Source organism: Taudactylus pleione, unplaced genomic scaffold (genome assembly GCF_031769625.1).
Source record: "Taudactylus pleione unplaced genomic scaffold, aTauple2 ptg000008l, whole genome shotgun sequence".
In the NCBI taxonomy this organism is placed as follows: domain Eukaryota; kingdom Metazoa; phylum Chordata; class Amphibia; order Anura; family Myobatrachidae; genus Taudactylus; species Taudactylus pleione.
Window position 1 is genome coordinate 4,114,967 of NW_028284411.1, and position 20,832 is coordinate 4,135,798.

The 20,832-nt window shown below is 46.5% G+C and overlaps 1 protein-coding gene across 1 annotated transcript in view; it reads left to right on the forward strand.

The window, feature by feature from the left end:
* Positions 1-20,832, forward strand: part of RBM20 (RNA binding motif protein 20) — a 337,949-nt gene that overhangs the window by 311,114 nt on the left and 6,003 nt on the right. Inside the window, exon 13 of the mRNA XM_088464803.1 lies at positions 2,016-2,137. Coding sequence (XP_088320929.1) covers positions 2,016-2,137 — 122 coding nt within the window. The remainder of the gene's footprint in view (positions 1-2,015; positions 2,138-20,832) is intronic.

Genomic DNA, 20,832 nt, shown 5'->3' on the forward strand with positions numbered 1-20,832 from the left:
CGCGATTGTAGACGGTCATTCGCGTCTCCATAGGACTTAATGGAGATACACTCCTGCGATCGGGGATGCGCCGTAGCATTTCGTGGCGCATAGCGCGAGGTGTGCGCATGTTTGTGGCGCGATCAGCCATAATGAACTTGGGCGCATCTGTAAGCTATACAAACTTACCAACCGGACGCTCGACGTGTCGGCGCTGACATCACAACTGGACGGGCATTTGAATTTTTCCACCCAGCTGAGATGTCAATCACTGGCGGTCCCTGCAGCAAATGTACGGGCTCTCAGCAGACCGCCCGTACACACAACAAGATGCACCGATATATATCGCCCATTTGCTGTGCCGCAGAGCAGATGCGATGTAGACATACTGGGGATACACACCCACCATTCCGCTCTCAATATATCGGCCTTTCAATCTATACAGATCTGTCCTCTTACATCTCGCCTCCTGCGCTAAACAGCCTTACTAATCGTGCCATGCCATGGCGTGAATTGGTAGCGCCGAGCGTTTTTTCGCGTGACTTTTTACCTTCAAATATGTCTTATTCGCACAGCGATGCGAATAGTTAGCACAGGCAGCTTCTGCGGTTAGAATGATATTCGGCATGTCTATGTTCTGTGTGTGTCTACGGGTGTATCTGCATACGAAACGCTACGTTACAGGGTTACAGCCGCTGACACTAAAAGCGTAGCATTACACATGCAGATACACCCGCAGACGCACTCAGAATATAAGCATGCCGCATATCATTATAATCAGCAGAAGCTGCTTTCTATTCGCATCACTGTGCGAATAAGACTCATTTGAAGGTAAAAAGACGATTGGCCCTACCGAGTCACATGGAGCTGACGCGTTAAGGGTCTCATTCAGACCCGCTCGCAAGCGCTATGCACTCGCGAGTGGGTTGATGGTTGTACATTGCGCACGTGCGGCGTGCACAAGCCCCGTAGCGAGTGAGAAATTCACTCGCTCCGGGGCTCGCTACAAACGGGGCGACTGTCGATGTTGATCGACAGCTCGCTCCGTTTTGTAGGCGGGGTGGGGGGGTGGCTGGACAAACTGAGGCGTTCCTGAAGGTACGCCTGCCGTTTGTGGGCGGCCCTACTGACATCACCAGTGATGTCAGTAGTGAGCTTTCCAGCTGTATTAGAGCTGAAAGCTCACTGGGGCTTGCGGCAGACGAGACCCTACCACAAGGGTCTCGTCGCAAGCCCGATGGTCGCGACCATCACCTGGCCGCTCGCAAAAGCCAGCGGCCAGGAGGCCGGCTTAAAAGTGGCCGCCCTCATTCAGAGCGGCTCTGAATGAGGTCCTAAGTGTAGAGTGACTTGTAGTGCATGGAGGATAGATGGGTATGCAGTCGGGAAGCTGGCGGACCTAATCACGACAGCCGGCTTCCCGACTGCTTAATCCCGGTGAGGGTTAAATGACAGGTGTCTAAATCTAGACGCCTGTCATTTTACCGACGCCGGGAGACCGGCGCCCAGCATCCCGATCGAAGGGACGCCGGGCGCGGATAGCTGCTGGGGGGGAAAGGGTTAGGTTTAGGGTTCCCGGGGGGGACTTAGGGTTAGGCACCCTCCTGGGAGGTTAGGTTCAGGCTAGGGGAAGGGGGGGTTAGCGTTAGGCACCTCCGGGGGGAGGTTAGCGTTAGGCACCACTAAGGGAGGGTTAGGGTTAGGGGGTAGAATTAGGTTAGAGAGTACTTACCTTGGACGATCGGGATTTCCTCCTCTGCCGAGATGCCGCTGTCGGGATTCCAACTGCCGGGCATGGGTCAGGCGATAAATCATACTGATTCTGATAGATGTATGTAGACAGGTCTGTATATCACCCAGTGTGTACCCAGCTTAAGACAGTTACTCTCTGCGTAATTAAGTCGTTTGAGAATTTGAAATCACAATTGAAAGATAGTGGTAGATACAATAGGTTACCAGAATATGAACTCATAATAAACTGCATATATTAGTTGTGTACTTACTCTTCCTAATGAGATTGTGATGCCGTTATAAAGGTGTGGAATTTGTGGTGCCGAGAACTGGCTTCTACTGCAAACTCTGTGGCCTCTTTTACACCAGCGAAGAAGCAGCGAAAACAACTCACTGTAGGAGCCGAGTACACTACAAAAACCTCCAGGTATTTATTATCTATTCATTACACAGTAACCAGTAGTATGAGATGGGAGAGATGGATACATTGCTTTCCTCAGCATTACTAAGTGGTCACAGAGACTAGGAGGAAAGAGGAGCTGAGCTCCAGGCGCTATGTAGTCATTATATCAACTCTCAGAATGTCGACATTCAGACCATGTTGACATTTTGGTGTGGTAATTCTGAATGTCTGAATGGCCTGATTCAGTACGGATCGCAGCTGCGAATTCGCACAGAAGACAGCTGCTAAAATATGCTAATGCTCGCCAAAGCTGAGGCGGCATACATACGCCCACTGCTGCTCTCTCACATTCGTCCACTGTCGCTCTTCTGCATAAACATCGGTACCATCGACGCACATCTACCCGTCACGAAGCATTACAGCAGGTCTGACCGGCCGCAGACACTGCGAGTCTCCTCGCACGCAGAGAGCTCTCATGCTGTGTGTGCAATGGCAGTGGCTAATTTATGCACGCCCAACAACGGTGTTCAAACAGACAGGCCATTACTCAGAACGCTGATGGTTGCCTGATTTGCATCCATTGTTTCCGGTTTTGTGCATGAGCTGCAGATGTGAGATGTGTCAGTGGGCGTCTGTATGCACTGGACGGCGGGTGAGTCATTCGCATATATTTTTTGCAATTGTGATCTATGGGCCTGATTCAGACCCGCTCGCAAGCGGGTCGATGGTGGCCCAGTGCGCATGCGAGCCTCGGAGCGAGCGCAAAAAGCACTTGCTCCGTGGCTCACTACAAAAGGGGCAGCTGTCGATATTGATTGACAGCTCGCCCCGTTTTGTAGGCGTGGCAGGGGAGTGGCTTCACAAATGGAGGTGTTCCCAAGCGAACGCCTGCCATTTGTGGGCGGCCCCACTGACATCAGCAGTGATGTCAGTGGGAGAGCTTCCGGCTCTATTAGAGCAGGAAGCTCTCTGGGGCTTGCAGCCACGAGACCCTACCACAAGGGTCTCGTCGCAAGTCCGATGGTCGCGACAGTCTTGACCATCACGACCATCATCCTGGCCGCTCACAATAGCTGTGGGTGGTCACCCACAGCTATGCGAGCGGCCAGGAGGCCTCACCAAAAAAAGAAAAACGCCCAGATTCAGAGCGAGCGCTCTTTCAGAGCGTCCGGCGCTGAATCAGGGCCTATGAGCGATTGCAGCTGCTCACTGATTCCTCACTGCACCCTCAGCACTGGGAGACTTGTCTACAGGACTCATCCACACTCTGCTCCTATACAGCAGCTTGTGTCTCACTGATCCCTCACTGCACCCTCAGCACTGGGAGACATGTCTACAGGACTCATCCACACTCTGCTCCTATACAGCAGCTTGTGTCTCACTGATCCCTCACTGCACCCTCAGCACTGGGAGACCTGTCTACAGGACTCATCCACACTCTGCTCCTATACAACAGCTTGTGTCTCACTGATTCCTCACTGCACCCTCAGCACTGGGAGACCTGTCTACAGGACTCATCCACACTCTGCTCCTATACAGCAGCTTGTGTCTCACTGATTCCTCACTGCACCCTCAGCACTGGAAGACCTGTCTACAAGACTCATCCACACTCTGCTCCTATACAGCCACTTGTGTCTTACTGATTCCTCACTGCACCCTCAGCACTGGGAGACCTGTCTACAAGACTCATCCACACTCTGTTCCTATACAGCAGCTTGTGTCTCACTGATCCCTCACTGCACCTTCAGCACTGGGAGACCTGTCTACAGGACTCATCCACACTCTGCTCCTATACAGCAGCTTGTGTCTTACTGATTCCTCACTGCACCCTCAGCACTGGGAGACATGTCTACAGGACTCATCCACACTCTGCTCCTATACAGCAGCTTGTGTCTCACTGATCCCTCACTGCACCCTCAGCACTGGGAGACCTGTCTACAGGACTCATCCACACTCTGCTCCTATACAGCAGCTTGTGTCTCACTGATCCCTCACTGAACCCTCAGCACTGGGAGACCTGTCTACAGGACTCATCCACACTCTGCTCCTATACAGCAGCTTGTGTCTTACTGATTCCTCACTGCACCCTCAGCACTGGGAGACCTGTCTACAAGACTCATCCACACTCTGCTCCTATACAGCAGCTTGTGTCTCACTGATCCCTCACTGCACCCTCAGCACTGGGAGACCTGTCTACAGGACTCATCCACACTCTGCTCCTATACAGCAGCTTGTGTCTCACTGATTCCTCACTGCACCCTCAGCACTGGGAGACCTGTCTACAGGACTCATCCACACTCTGCTCCTATACAACAGCTTGTGTCTCACCGATTCCTCACTGCGCCCTCAGCACTGGGAGACCTGTCTACAGGACTCATCCACACTCTGCTCCTATACAGCAGCTTGTGTCTCACTGATCCCTCACTGCGCCCTCAGCACTGGGAGACCTGTCTACAGGACTCATCCACACTCTGCTCCTATACAGCAGCTTGTGTCTCACTGATCCCTCACTGCACCCTCAGCACTGGGAGACATGTCTACAGGACTCATCCACACTCTGCTCCTATACAGCAGCTTGTGTCTCACTGATTCCTCACTGCACCCTCAGCACTGGGAGACCTGTCTACAGGACTCATCCACACTCTGCTCCTATACAGCAGCTTGTGTCTCACTGATCCCTCACTGCACCCTCAGCACTGGGAGACCTGTCTACAGGACTCATCCACACTCTGCTCCTATACAGCCACTTGTGTCTTACTGATTCCTCACTGCACCCTCAGCACTGGGAGACCTGTCTACAAGACTCATCCACACTCTGCTCCTATACAGCAGCTTGTGTCTCACTGATCCCTCACTGCACCTTCAGCACTGGGAGACCTGTCTACAGGACTCATCCACACTCTGCTCCTATACAGCAGCTTGTGTCTCACTGATCCCTCACTGCACTCTCAGCACTGGGAGACCTGTCTACAGGACTCATCCACACTCTGCTCCTATACAGCAGCTTGTGTCTTACTGATTCCTCACTGCACCCTCAGCACTGGGAGACCTGTCTACAGGACTCATCCACACTCTGCTCCTATACAGTAGCTTGTGTCTTACTGATTCCTCACTGCACCCTCAGCACTGGGAGACCTGTCTACAGGACTCATCCACACTCTGTTCCTATACAGCAGCTTGTGTCTCACTGATCCCTCACTGCACCCTCAGCACTGGGAGACCTGTCTACAGGACGTATCCACACTCTGCTCCTATACAGCAGCTTGTGTCTCACTGATCCCTCACTGCACCCTCAGCACTGGGAGACCTGTCTAAAGGACTCATCCACACTCTGCTCCTATACAGCAGCTTGTGTCTCACTGATTCCTCACTGCACTCTCAGCACTGGGAGACCTGTCTACAGGACTCATCCACACTCTGCTCCTATACAGCAGCTTGTGTCTTACTGATCCCTCACTGCACCCTCAGCACTGGGAGACCTGTCTACAGGACTCATCCACACTCTGCTCCTATACAGCAGCTTGTGTCTCACTGATCCCTCACTGTACCCTCAGCACTGGGAGACCTGTCTACAGGACTCATCCACACTCTGCTCCTATACAGCAGCTTGTGTCTCACTGATCCCTCACTGCACCTTCAGCACTGGGAGACCTGTCTACAGGACTCATCCACACTCTGCTCCTATACAGCAGCTTGTGTCTCACTGATCCCTCACTGCACTCTCAGCACTGGGAGACCTGTCTACAGGACTCATCCACACTCTGCTCCTCTACAGCAGCTTGTGTCTCACTGATCCCTCACTGCAGCCTCAGCACTGGGAGACCTGTCTACAGGACTCATCCACACTCTGCTCCTATACAGCAGCTTGTGTCTCACTGATCCCTCACTGCACCCTCAGCACTGGGAGACCTGTCTACAGGACGTATCCACACTCTGCTCCTCTACAGCAGCTTGTGTCTTACTGATTCCTCACTGCACCCTCAGCACTGGGAGACCTGTCTGCAGGACTCATCCACACTCTGCTCCTATACAGCAGCTTGTGTCTTACTGATTCCTCACTGCACCCTCAATGCCGGGAAACCTGTCTACAGTACTCATCCACACTTTACATGTATGGAGCAGCTTGTGTCCTCCTGGACCCTCACGCAGTGCAGATGCTGCAGATTACAGTGATCGGATTGCCAGGAGCCCATACTGCTACGTTCAGAGCACATTGCTCAGTAATTTTTCAGAGCTTTGCTTGTTTCATCTTAAAGGGGTCAATCCAATTAGCCACAAAGGGTGGAGTTTTGAGCAAATTCAGGCTGGCTTAAAGTGCGTCTTTTGCACCTGCAATACATTTGTGAGTAGTTGGATTGACCCCTGTGGTCCAAGTCCTACGCCAACCAAACATTAGTGAAGAATGACATTCTAATGAATGGCGACGCAACAGCGGCACTCTGAGATTGCTTTGCTAGAACGTTGCACCTCTGGTACATGGCCTGTTCCTCCATGAAACACAATTCAAATTTCCATTAGAAACTGAGCTATGTCTGTAGCTTCAAGGTGTTTCCTCTGTTAAATATTTGGTGCCTTGTGGGCAACTCAAATTATTAATTATATTAATGGCTGTTCAATAATAATTTTAATGGAATATTAATATATGGTTATTTTCTATGGACAGTACAGCCATGGCCAAAAGTTTTGAGAATGACACAAGTATTGGTTTTCACAAAGTTTGCTGCGTCAGTGTTTTTAGACCTTTTTATCAGATGTTACTATGGCATACTGAAGTAACATTACAAGCATTTCATAAGTGTCAAAGGCTTTTATTGACAATTACATGAAGTTTATGCAAAGAATCAATATTTGCAGTGTTGACCCTTCTTTTTCAAGACCTCTGCAATTCGCTCTGGCATGCTGTCAATCAACTTCTGGGCCACATACTGACTGCTGGCCGCCCATTCTTGCCTAATCAGTGCTTTTGATGTTTTGTTCCCCGAGTCACTTAGTTATCACTTTAGCCTTATGGTAAGGTGCTCCATCATGCTGGAAATGGCGTTGTTCGTTACCAAACTGTTCTTGGATGGTTGGGAGAAGTTGCTCTTAGAGGATTGTTTTGGTACCATTCTTTATTCATGGCTATGTTCTTAGGCAAAACTGTGAGTGATCCCACTCCCTTCCCTGAGAAGCAACCCCACACATGAATGGTCTCAGAATGCTTTACTGTTGGCATGACACAGGACGAAGACTGTTGGAGGATGGCCTGGTGTCAAGAAGGGCAGCAAAGAAGCCACTTCTCTCAAGGAAAAACATCAGGGACAGACTGATATTCTGCAAAAGGTACAGGGATTGGACTGCTGAGGACTGGGGTAAAGTTATTTTCTCTAATGAATCCCTTTTCAGATTGTTTGGGGCATCTGGAAAAACGCTGTCCATAGAAGGAAAGCGCTAGCATCAGTCCTGTGTCATGCCAACAGTAAAGCATCCTTAGACCATTCATGTGTGGGGTGGCTTCTCAGCCAAGGGAGTGGGCTCACTCACAATTTTGCCTAAGAACACAGCCATGAATAAAGAATGGTACCAAAACATCCTCCAAGAGCAACTTCTCCCAACCATCCAAGAACAGTTTGGTGATGAATAATGCCTTTTCCAGCATGATGGAGCACCTTGCCATAAGGCTAAAGTGATAACTAAGTGGCCCGGGGAACAAAACATCGAAATTTTGGATCCATGGCAAGGACACTCCCCGGACCTTAATCCCATTGAGAACTTGTGGTCAATCCTCAAGAGGCGGGTGTACAAATAAAAACCCACAAATTCTGACAAACTCCAAGCATTGATTAGGCAAGAATGGGCGTCCATCAGTCAGTATGTGGCCCAGAAGTTGAGTGACAGCATGCCAGGGCAAATTGCAGAGGTGAAAAAGAGGGGTCAACACTGCAAATATTGAGCATAAACTTCATGTAATTGTCAATAAAAGCCATTGTAATGTTACTTCAGTATACCATAGTAACATCTGACAAAAAGGACTAAAAATACTGAAGCAGCAAACTTTGTGAAGACCAATACTTGTGTCATTCTCAAAACTTTTGGCCATGGCTGTAGTATGTCCAGTCTGTATCCTTGTCACCGGCCCTGAACGAAAGTCTTCAGGATAAGAATGTGTCAGAATGAGGAACTGCCATATATGAGGAAGGGATTTAAAGAGGAAGGAGTATAGAATGTAGACCCTCTGTGCTACCATCTGCTGGTGTAATTAGTGATTATATTGTATATAGCCCTTGAACTGCCACCTTTCACCTTACACCTGTTCCTCTACTGCTGTGTTTGGTGTTCCCATACTTGGGTCTAATGCAAGTGCTGTTGGACTCCAAATCTGACTCCAGAGTCTTGACTTGACCTTTGCCCTCCACAAGTTGCTGTGAGAAGTGGTATCAAGTCAAGTTCTCCCCATTAGGTCTCAAGAGCACATCATGTAGGCCATTTTCCATTATGGGGCTTATTCTGAGTGACATGCCGCTGCGACCGCTTTAGCGTTTTTTGCTGTAGCCGTGTCTGTGACTATACCAGCATGCCTCAGACTGTACAAGCACTGAGGCTCCTACTTTGATGCCGCATGGTGCGTCTTTAGAAGCAAGCATCAGTTGCAACATTGAAACTTGCACCATCCCCATTCTAGGGGCAGTTTCTCCATTAGAATATGGCCTCCAATGTGAATGATTGTGTGTCTGAGTTTTGCAACCGCTATAGTGACACGCCCATAAGCCAGACCATCTCTCAGCGTCCGAATAGCCACTTCCCAGTCACCGCCTAGGAAGGCCCAATACATTGTTTACCTGGGGGGAAAAGGGGGTGGCTAGGCTGACGCGGACATGTCGCTGAAAGTAGCTGCCTCCAAAGATCCTGAACCGCTCACACAAGAGGCCACACTCAGACAGAGAACTGCACCTGCCCTAGTTTTGGAGCAAGTGTCGCTGGTGTGACTGATTGGTGCCATCCAATGGCGCTTCAAGACGGAAGTATACCATCTCAAGACGCTGCAAGTGGGTGCCTCAGTTTGTACAAAATTGGATGCGGCTTTAGCATAAGACACAGACGCGACTGCGGCAAATGTCTACGCCCGCCTTGGAACTAGATCCGGAATCTCTACCACCTCCTCTGGGAGTTTACTCCTTGCATCTGTCACCGTGTTTGTACTATTCCCTATATAAGTGCATTGACCATAATGCAAATGTTTGTCCAGAGAGAATGATGACTATGCCGTACCGTTGTATAGTCACTTGCTCAGCTATAAAATCTATAGGCCAGTAATGCCCAATAACAAAGGGTTATTTCATTGCCACATTGTGGGGGGGGGCTTAATCTGATAACGTGGACGTGAAGCCTGTAATTCCCACCACATCACTTTGGGAAAGGTGACGATGTACAGATGAGTCCACATCCTACCATCCTTTTTGTGCCATATGGCACGAGACCCATGCCACGACTTAACTGTGGGTAGCGGTTCTCAGATGTACGTACCTATATCTTAATTTAGCGCCTGTGTTGCATTGTAGCTCCAACACAAGTCACTTATAGTGTACTGGTTGGGATTAGTATTTTGTAGTGGGTTATGATTAGTATGTTGTACTGGGTTAGGATTAGTATGTTGTACTGGGTTAGGATTAGTATTTTGTACTGGGTTATGATTAGTATGTTGTACTGGGTTAGGATTAGTATGTTGTACTGGGTTAGGATTAGTATGTTGTACTGGGTTAGGGTTAGTATTTTGTACTGGGTTAGGATTAGTATATTGTACTGGGTTAGCATTAGTATTTTGTACTGGGTTAGTATTAGTATGTTGTTCTTGGTTAGGATTAGTATGTAGTACTAGGTTAGGATTAGTATGTTGTGCTGGTTTAGGATTAGTATTGTGTACTGGGTTTGGATTAATATTTTGTACTAGGTTAGAATTAGTATTTTGTACTAGGTTAGGTTTAGTATTTTGCACTGGGTGAGATTAGTATTTTGAACTAGGTGTAATTTGTAATTGATATTTTGTACTGGGTGGGATTAGTATTTAGTGCTGAGTTAGGTTTAGTATTTTGTACTAGGTTAGGATTAGTATTTTGTACTAGGTTAGGATTAGTATTTTGTACTAGGTGGGATTAGTATTTTTACTAGGTTAGAATTAGTATTTTGTACTAGGTTAGGACTAGTATTTTGTACTAGGTGGGATTAGTATTTTGAACTAGGTGTAATTTGTAATTAATATTTTGTACTGGGTGGGATTAGTATTTAGTGCTGAGTTAGGTTTAGTCTTTTGTACTAGGTTAGGATTAGTATTTTGTACTAGGTTAGATAGGATTAGTATTTTGTACTAGGTGGGATTAGTATTTTGTACTAGGTTAGGTTTAGTATTTTGCACTGGGTGAGATTAGTATTTTGAACTAGGTGTAATTTGTAATTGATATTTTGTACTGGGTGGGATTAGTATTTAGTTCTGAGTTAGGTTTAGTATTTTTTACTAGGTTAGGATTAGTATTTTGTACTAGGTTAGGATTAGTATTTTGTACTAGGTGGGATTAGTATTTTGAACTAGGTGTAATTTGTAATTAATATTTTGTACTGGGTGGGATTAGTATTTAGTGCTGAGTTAGCTTTAGTCTTTTGTACTAGGTTAGATAGGATTAGTATTTTGTACTAGGTGGGATTAGTATTTTGTACTAGGTTAGGTTTAGTATTTTGCACTGGGTGAGATTAGTATTTTGAACTAGGTGTAATTTGTAATTGATATTTTGTACTGGGTGGGATTAGTATTTAGTGCTGAGTTAGGTTTAGTATTTTGTACTAGGTTAGGATTAGTATTTTGTACTAGGTTAGATAGGATTAGTATTTTGTACTAGGTTAGATAGAATTAGTATTTTGTACTAGGTTAGGATTAGTATTTTGTACTAGGTTAGGATTAGTATTTTGTACTAGGTGGGATTAGTATTTTGTACTAGGTGGGATTAGTATTTTGAACTAGGTGTAATTTGTAATTGATATTTTGTACTGGGTGGGATTAGTATTTAGTGCTGAGTTAGGTTTAGTCTTTTGTACTAGGTTAGATAGGATTAGTATTTTGTACTAGGTGGGATTAGTATTTTGTACTAGGTTAGGTTTAGTATTTTGCATTGGGTGAGATTAGTATTTTGAACTAGGTGTAATTTGTAATTGATATTTTGTACTGGGTGGGATTAGTATTTAGTTCTGAGTTAGGTTTAGTATTTTGTACTAGGTTAGGATTAGTATTTTGTACTAGGTTAGATAGGATTAGTATTTTGTACAAGGTGGGATTAGTATTTTGTACTAGGTTAGGTTTAGTATTTTGCACTGGGTGAGATTAGTATTTTGAACTAGGTGTAATTTGTAATTGATATTTTGTACTGGGTGGGATTAGTATTTAGTTCTGAGTTAGGTTTAGTATTTTGTACTAGGTTAGATAGGATTAGTATTTTGTACTAGGTGGTATTAGTATTTTTACTAGGTTAGAATTAGTATTTTGTACTAGGTTAGTATTAGTATTTTGCAGTAGGTTAGGATTAGTATTTTGTACTAGGTGGGATTAGTATTTTGAACTAGGTGTAATTTGTAATTAATATTTTGTACTGGGTGGGATTAGTATTTAGTGCTGAGTTAGGTTTAGTATTTTGTACTAGGTTAGATAGGATTAGTATTTTGTACTAGGTGGGATTAGTATTTTGTACTAGGTTAGGTTTAGTATTTTGCACTGGGTGAGATTAGTATTTTGAACTAGGTGTAATTTGTAATTGATATTTTGTACTGGGTGGGATTAGTATTTAGTGCTGAGTTAGGTTTAGTATTTTGTACTAGGTTAGGATTAGTATTTTGTACTAGGTTAGATAGGATTAGTATTTTGTACTAGGTTAGATAGAATTAGTATTTTGTACTAGGTTAGGATTAGTATTTTGTACTAGGTTAGGATTAGTATTTTGTACTAGGTGGGATTAGTATTTTGTACTAGGTTAGGATTAGTATTTTGTACTAGGTGGGATTAGTATTTTGTACTAGGTGGGATTAGTATTTTGTACTGGATGGGATTAGGTTTTTGTACTAGGTTAGGATTAGTATTTTGTACTGGGTTGTACTGGGTTTGGCACTACGTGGTGGAATGTATGGTGTGGCTCAGCTATCGGTTCTCTGTCTTTTGCTTTTTTTCCCCTGGTTAACATTCAAGTCGCTCACAGCTGCTAATGGGTACTCGTGTATTGTACCGTGTCAGATTGGGATACGTTCAGTATCCTGACAAAAGGGATGCCAGCGGTCAGAATGCCAACACCGGAATCCCGCGCCAGCATCCCGACCGCCAGCATCCCGAAGGTAAGTAGTGGGGTTAGGGGGAGGGTTAGAGTTAGGCACTCGGGGGAGGGTTAGGCACTAAGGGGGAGGGTTAAGGTTAGGTTTAGGCATCGGGGAGGGTGGGTTAGGGAGATAGGGAAGGTTAGGATACCCTAACCCTATCGGGATGCCATCGTTGGGATTTTAATAGCTAGGATCCCGAGCACCAGCATCCTATACCCATCCCATCACGATTGGTACGATTTGGGAACACGTTAGTGAGGACACATTTGCTCAGTAAGTCTGTGCTTTTCCTAATGCAGTCAATATAATATTAATGTACTGTGTAAGAACTGTGTTAATTAAAACACCACCAGAGAGATTACTATGTAATTTAGTTTGCGAGAGCTCTATATTTTGCATGGTCACATTACAAGCTGGTTGGATCATTTATGGGAATTTGGATATAATGTGCCAAGCAGTATAGTGATTGTTTTCGGGTCATTAAGATAAAGGTTGGCACTACTATACAGAAAGATATGTGATATCACTGGCAAATGGCTTTTTGCTTTGTATTCCCAGAGGAGCAGTCACTAGAGATACACTTGATTAGTTTGAGACAGCCCTGATATCCCACCTCCTGAAATGTTGTTTCCCATTAAATCCATAAGCCCAGTGCTAGTGAGGCTGAAGACAGATGCTTTCACTTAAAAGCTTTAAGTGGCTGACATTAGCTGGGCTTTGCCCCAGAATGGGATGTTACAAGGCAGTTGTCGTACTTGTCCTTTTTAATAGGTCTCTGTCCTGTGCAGTCATTATTTGTTGGATAAATACAAGGCTTAACAGCAGCAGACAACATCAGTAGCCAACATCTAAACTGGGCAGACATATATCATGGTAACATCAGAGCTTTGGCTGTTTACCTGGCACGCCCATAGTATCATCCGAATAGCATTACACCAATGTCACTAAGTTCCATTTGGAGGAAGACGTTATCTGCTAACCCTTTAAGTAGCACACGGAAGTCAGCAAGTCAGGCTTTGTACACACAATATACTGTACAGACGGTGTAAAGGTTAGCGTTACTGCCTCACAGCACTGAGGTCATGGGTTCGGTTCCCACTACGGCCCTAACTGTGTGGAGTTTGTATATTCTCCCTGTGCTTGCGTGGGTTTCCTCCGGGTACTCCGGTTTCCTCCCACACTCCAAAAATATACTGGTAGGTTAATTGGCTCCTCCCAAAATTGACCCTAGTGTGTATGTGTGTGAGCATGTGGTAGGGAACATAGAGTGTAAGCTCCACTGGGGCAGGGACTGATGTGAATGGTAAGATATTCTCTGTAAAGCGCTGCGGAATATGTGTGCGCTATATAAATAACTGGTAATAAATAAATAAATAAAATAAATACAATATACAAGGCCTATCTGTCAAACTTATCCAACTAAGTATTGTGATGAGGTTGAAATTAGTTTCTTATTATGCTCTTATTTGTGCTCCAGCTTCTTATTCAGATCATGTATATTAAAACAGTTAAATCAAGTTAGATCACTACGTTAACATTGTATAACAAAAATGCATCTCTTTCACAACTTTCAATTATATTTTGCATGAAATAGGGTGGTGAAGCGGGCACAGGCACCAGATTGTGTCATTTTGAATGAGTAATTGTGCAAAGGGTTACATAGCCTTGGTCAACTCATTTCACACTTGGAACCCACAGACGGTGGTCACGTACATACAGTATGACCCACTTGCCATTTGACTTGACCAACAAGGATTTGGGTATGAAATAGGGTGGTGAAGCGGGCACAGGCACCAGATTTTATCATTTTGAATAAGTAGTTGTAGTACTTATTCAAAATGACTATATAATCTAATCAGTGCATTCTTTATATGCGGCTGCCCTGAACTATTTCCTGGTGCCAGTGTCCACTTTACCAACCTATTTATGTCTTAATTCTTGTTGGTCAAGGCAAATGGCAAGTGGGTTACATGTAAGTGATACCTCGCTGCTCCCGCAGGTCCTCAGCAGTGTCTCTCACCTCACTGCTCCCGCAGCGCCTCAGCAGTGTCTCTCACCTCGCTGCTCCCGCAGGTCCTCAGCAGTGTCTCTCACCTCACTGCTCCCGCAGGTCCTCAGCAGTATCTCTCACCTCGCTGCTCCCGCAAGTCCTCAGCAGTGTCTCTCACCTCACTGCTCCTTCAGCACCTCAGCAGTGTCTCTCACCTCACTGCTCATTCAGCACCTCAGCAGTGTCTCACCTCGCTGCTTCCGCAGCTCCTCAGCAGTGTCTCTCACCTCACTGCTCCTGCAGCGCCTCAGCAGTGTCTCTTACCTCACTGCTCCTGCAGCGCCTCAGCAGTGTCTCTCACCTCACTGCTCCTGCAGTGCCTCAGCAGTGTCTCTCACCTCGCTGCTTCCGCAGCTCCTCAGCAGTGTCTTTTACCTCACTGCTCCTGCAGCACCTCAGCAGCATCTCTTACCTCACTGCTCCTGCAGCGCCTCAGCAGCATCTCTTACCTCACTGCTCCTGCAGTGCCTCAGCAGCATCTCTTACCTCACTGCTCCTGCAGCAACTCAGCAGTGTCTCTCACCTCGCTGCTTCCGCAGTTCCTCAGCAGTGTCTCTCACCTCACTGCTCCTTCAGCACCTCAGCAGTGTCTCTTACCTCACTGCTCCTTCAGCACCTCAGCAGTGTCTCTTACCTCACTGCTCCTGCAGCGCCTCAGCAGCGTCTCTTACCTCACTGCTCCTGCAGCGCCTCAGCGGCGTCTCTTACCTCACTGCTTCTGCAGCGCCTCAGCAGCATCTCTTACCTCAATGCTCCTGCAGCTCCTCAGCAGTGTCTCTCACCTCGCTGCTCCTGCAGCGCCTCAGCAGTGTCTCTCACCTCGCTGCTCCTGCAGTGCCTCAGCAGTGTCTCTCACCTCGCTGCTCCTGCAGACCCTCAGCAGTGTCTCTCACCTCGCTGCTTCTGCAGCGCCTCAGCAGCGTCTCTTACCTCACTGATCCTGCAGCGCCTCAGCAGTGTCTCTCACCTCGCTGCTCCCGCAGTGCCTCAGCAGTGTCTCTCACCTCGCTGCTCCTGCAGACCCTCAGCAGTGTCTCTCACCTCGCTGCTCCCGCATCTCATCAGCAGTGTCTCTCACCTCTATTTTCTAAGTGGTGTGAATCTGCACTAGATCTATGTATTATCAGTATTCTCTAACCAACATTTCAGCGATCTAAGAGGATTATTTGTTGCACTGGGTGGTGGTGCTCCCAGATATCATTTCAGCGATCTAAGAGGATTATTTGTTGCACTGGGTGGTGGTGCTCCAAGATATCATTTCAGCGATCTAAGAGGATTATTTGTTGCATTGGGTGGTGGTGATGCTCCCAGATATCATTTCAGCGATCTAAGAGGATTATTTGTTGCATTGGGTGGTGGTGATGCTCCCAGATATCATTTCAGCGATCTAAGAGGATTATTTGTTGCACTGGGTGGTGATGCTCCCAGATATCATTTCAGCGATCTAAGAGGATTATTTGTTGCACTGGGTGGTGATGCTCCCAGATATCATTTCAGCGATCTAAGAGGATTATTTGTTGCATTGGGTGGTGGTGATGCTCCCAGATATCATTTCAGCGATCTAAGAGGATTATTTGTTGCACTGGGTGGTGGTGCTCCCAGATATCATTTCAGCGATCTAAGAGGATTATTTGTTGCACTGGCTGGTGGTGCTCCTAGATATCATTTCAGCAATCTAAGAGGATTATTTGTTGCACTGGGTGGTGGTGCTCCCAGATATCATTTCAGCGATCTAAGAGGATTATTTGTTGCACTGGGTGGTGGTGATGCTCCCAGATAACATTTCAGCGATCTAAGAGGATTATTTGTTGCATTGGGTGGTGGTGCTCCCAGATATCATTTCAGGAAACTCTAAATCAAAAATTTTTTTGCTTAGAAGCAAAAATATAGAAATGATGTATTTTCTGGGGCACACTTATTTTATTTAAAATATAACTTTTATTATCATACACCTAAAACAAACAAATAAGACGATAATTATAATGCAATTAAATATAATTATTTTTATTATTAATAGTATTTGTGAGTAATCAGGCAAAAATTATAACCTGATCCCTTCAATTTAACCTATTACAGGTTGAGTCTCCCATATCCGTTATTCCAAAACCGAAATATTCCAAAAAACTGAATATTTCGGTGCATATGTGACGTCACGACATGACCTGACGTCACTAGTATCAGCGGCCAGTGACTAGCGGTGTGGGCGTGGTCCACAAGCCGGGCCACCCCCAGCATCACCTGCCAGACCCCAGCGGCAGCCGCCAGACCCCTCGTGACAGCCGCAGCACCCACCGGACACCTCGTGACAGCTGCAGTACCCGCCGTACCCTTCCGCCTCAGTCGCCGGACCCCTCATGACACCCATCGGACACCTGTAGCACCCGCCGGACCACCGCAACACCCGCGCGACACCTTACGGACCCACCCGCAGCACACGCCAGGGCCTCCCGTGACACCCGCCGGGTCCCCCCCCAGGTATTCCGTAAACCAGAATAATCCAAAATGCTCCTGGTCCCGAGCATTTCGGATATGGGAGACTCAACCTGTATTAGGTATTCCTAGGATCAGCAGTTATAATACGACGAGTTTATTATGTTGTATTTATTTCTGTATTTCATATAGCTGTGGAGTTAATTTACATTTCATCCAATAAACCAGTCTAATCAGAAATAAACAGCAATACAAGTTGTAATCCTTTCATCACCGTAAAATCATTGCCCATCTGCATTTACCAGTCAGCCTTTAATGGTGATCACTTATAGTAAAACAGTTATATGTCTCTCAGAGGTTCTATCAGTCAATTGTGGGTTAAATATCCACTTCATGTAACTGTTATTCCTTTTTGTTACAAATTAGTATCCTCTGCAACTGTATTATATCATACCTGTAACATAATTGCCATAAGTGACTTTCCAACAATTAATCAGACATAGATAACACATAGCATTCCAATGACTGCATGTTTCTAAGCATTGCACTTACCACTTCTATTACCTATTTATTATACTGAAGATATTAAACTTGACTCCTTCACAATATTATTCAGACACTGTGCATATATATATATATATATTTGTGATGCACGTGAGACACTTATACCTCCTAATTCTTATCCCTTTAAAGTAGGTTAACAAATTCGGAAGCAAAATGTCAGTTTCTAAATGGAACAAGAAGCACCGTACATATACTTATTATTGCGGCTCTCCAGAGACCCATTTATTACTGTCAGTATAGGCAGGGTCCCCACTGTCCCAAAATAAAGAACGCCTCAGCAGTACCTCTCACCTCGCTGCTCACGCAGCATCTCAACAGTACCTCAGACCTCACTGCTGTACACTATTAGAATAGTTAATCTTATCCAGATATCTCTAAAGAATTGACCTCTGCATATTGTCAGCTTCACCAAGCGTCCTCTTTGGTCCTCGTGTACGTCACAGAGGGCTGCAAGCTACGAATTTCCGGCATAAAAGCCAACCCTGACTTGCGGTGGTTCTTGGTGCGCAGTGGCGAGTTTATTAGACTGCGGATCTCTGGGCAGGTGTACCACTTGTGGGAAACTGATCACAATTGGTGATATGTAAGCTATGATCGTGCTATTTATCAAGCTCTGAAAATATAAAGATCCTTCCACTCAGGGCCGCATTAACAACGTGGCGGATGGAATAACAGCTGTAGGCCTCCACATGACAGCAGAAATCTGGGACTTTTAATGAGGATATTTGCATTTACAATTGATATGCATGTCTTATTTTATTCTAATGTGAGTGCGCTATTTGCTGCTATTAAAGATTTTTTTATTGGGATAATGCACTAGATTTTGTCTTTCACATGTTCATCAATTGTTGGAGAATTTTACCTGGGGTCGGAGACCTAGGAAAGGAATGGGTATTAAAGAACCCGTGGCTAGGCTGGCCTTAGACGCTGGCCAACACTATAAGGGTGTGGAGAAGAGGGATCTATCCTATCGGTGATGGGCATTTCGCCACCCTTTCCCTGAGTGTTGTGAATGACGCTGGGATGCTCTATCGTAACCCCATATTCTACACTATGGGCCGTATTCATTTAGCCGCAAAAAGTGCAGTTTGGAAAAAAGTTTTTGCCGATTTGGACTTTTCATCTGTTTTCAACTTATCTCCGTATGCAGGGGGTCATTCAGACCCGCTCGCGAGCGCAGGACGCTCGCAAGCAGGTCGATGTTGCCCCACTGCGCATGCGCACGATGGAGGGAGCTCCGTCGTGCACATGCGCGAGACCCGGATAGCGACGGGCTCTCTGTCGCTCCAGGTCTCGCACCATAGGGGGCATGCTGTCGATGTTGATTGACAGCACGCCCCCTTTGGTGGACGTGCCGGGGGCGTGGCTGCCAGACGGAGGCATCCCCATGGGAACGCCTACCGTCTGAAGCCGGCCCCACTGACATCACTAGTGATGTCAGTGGGAGTGATTTTGGCTCTGATAGAGCCAAAAGCACTCCAGGGCTTGCGGCAGCGAGACCCTACCGCAGGATCTCCGTCGCAAGCCCGATGGTCGCGATGGTCTTGACCATCATCATGGATGCTCGCATAAGCTGTGGGTGGTAACCCACAGCTATGCGAGCGTCCATAAGGCCGCTCCATTTTCATGTAGGAGGGCCCTGATTCAGAGCGAGCATTCTGGTCAGAGCGTCCGGCTCTGAATCAGGCCCTCAATTCCAGGATCGAGCCAAGTTGTGTCCGAATAGGATGGCCATACACACAGATGCGTGAATTTGCATTGAAAAATGCCAGTTAGGAGCTGATTGATTGGTACTTTATCTCCCTCCACTTTATATATCTCATTGCCACCATAAAGCCCCCATCCCCACCCACACACACATACACATACACTTCCCCCACACTACAGTACAATTATCATAATAACAAAATATAGGTAACTTATATGTCTATAGTGGTAGACCTTGATAGCAAACCTCACATAGGGGGTCATTCAGACCCACTCGCAAGCGGCAGTACGCTCGCAAGTGGGTCGATGTTCCCCACTGCGCATGCGCACGACGGAGGGAGCTCCATCGTGCGCATGTGCGAGACCCGGGGAGCGACGGGCTTCCCATCGCTCCGGGTCTCGCACCAAAGGGGGCGTGCTGTCGATGTTGATTGACAGCACGCCCCCTTTGGTGGGCGTGCCGGGGGCGTGCCTGCCAGACGGAGGCGTTCCCATGGCAACGCCTACCGTCTGAAGCCGGCCCCACTGACATCACTAGTGATGTCAGTGGGAGTGATTTTGGCTCTGATAGAGCCAAAATCACTCCTGGGCTTGTGGCTGGGAAACCCTACCGCAGGGTCTCTGTCGCAAGTCCGATGGTCAAGACCATCGCGACCATCTTTTTGGACGCTCGTATATGCTGTGGGTGGTCACCCACAGCTATACGAGCGTCCTGGAGGACGCTCCATTTTAATGGAGGAGGGCCCTGATTCAGAGCGTGCGCTCTGGTCAGAGCGTCCGGCTCTGAATCAGGCCCATAGTAGCTACATTCTCCGGGAGATTGCCCCAGGGTTGCTGTGGTGGCTTGCAGACAGAGCTGACCGCCTATTCTGTGGGCCATGACATTTGCAAATAAGAGCGGGTTTCTTGCAAAACAGTTTAGGCCCATACAGGGTTAATAAGAGCAGTGGTAAAAATGCCACCAGGTATGATTATTAAAGCTCCAGATATTAGCTGGTGTGCAATAGTTACTGCGCCACTTTATAAATGGATTTTGCATTAGAGTCACTAGACCAGGGACACCTGCCTGCTGCTGCTGCTGCTTTCTCAGGTGCTGTACCAGGAACATTTATTAATGTAAAGGATGTTTCAAGGTGAAGGTTTGCAAACGTGTTTGTGCAAGCCAGCCACAACTCAGTGCCAATTAATAGGTGTATCAGAATCACAGCCCAGTGCAATCTGAAATATCGTTCCAGTATAACTTGTGCGAGTAACGAAGCCCAAATGCTTCTACAGTTCCAAGCATTCATACATAATATTATGTGTTCCAAAGGAGAAATATAGTGCTGCATAGCAAATACTGTAGGCGACAGGTCTTACTGGCAGTTATTTTTTATCTATTAATGCATATGTCTTATTTATTCTATACTTTTTTACAAAAAGGACCAATTATCCTGCAGCCTGTATAGTACGTGGCCAATCATTGCATGTCTCCTTTATCGGCCTACTTACAAAGAGGGAATCCATTATTGGTCGCTTGGAAAGCTCCTGTCTTTGGGATTAGACTTTTGTATTATAAGAATATTTTCCCGTTTGCGTTGGGAGGAACTTGTGGCGTGAATGTGCTGTGGGCCTGATTCAGACTTGGGAATAGAAGGCCTGA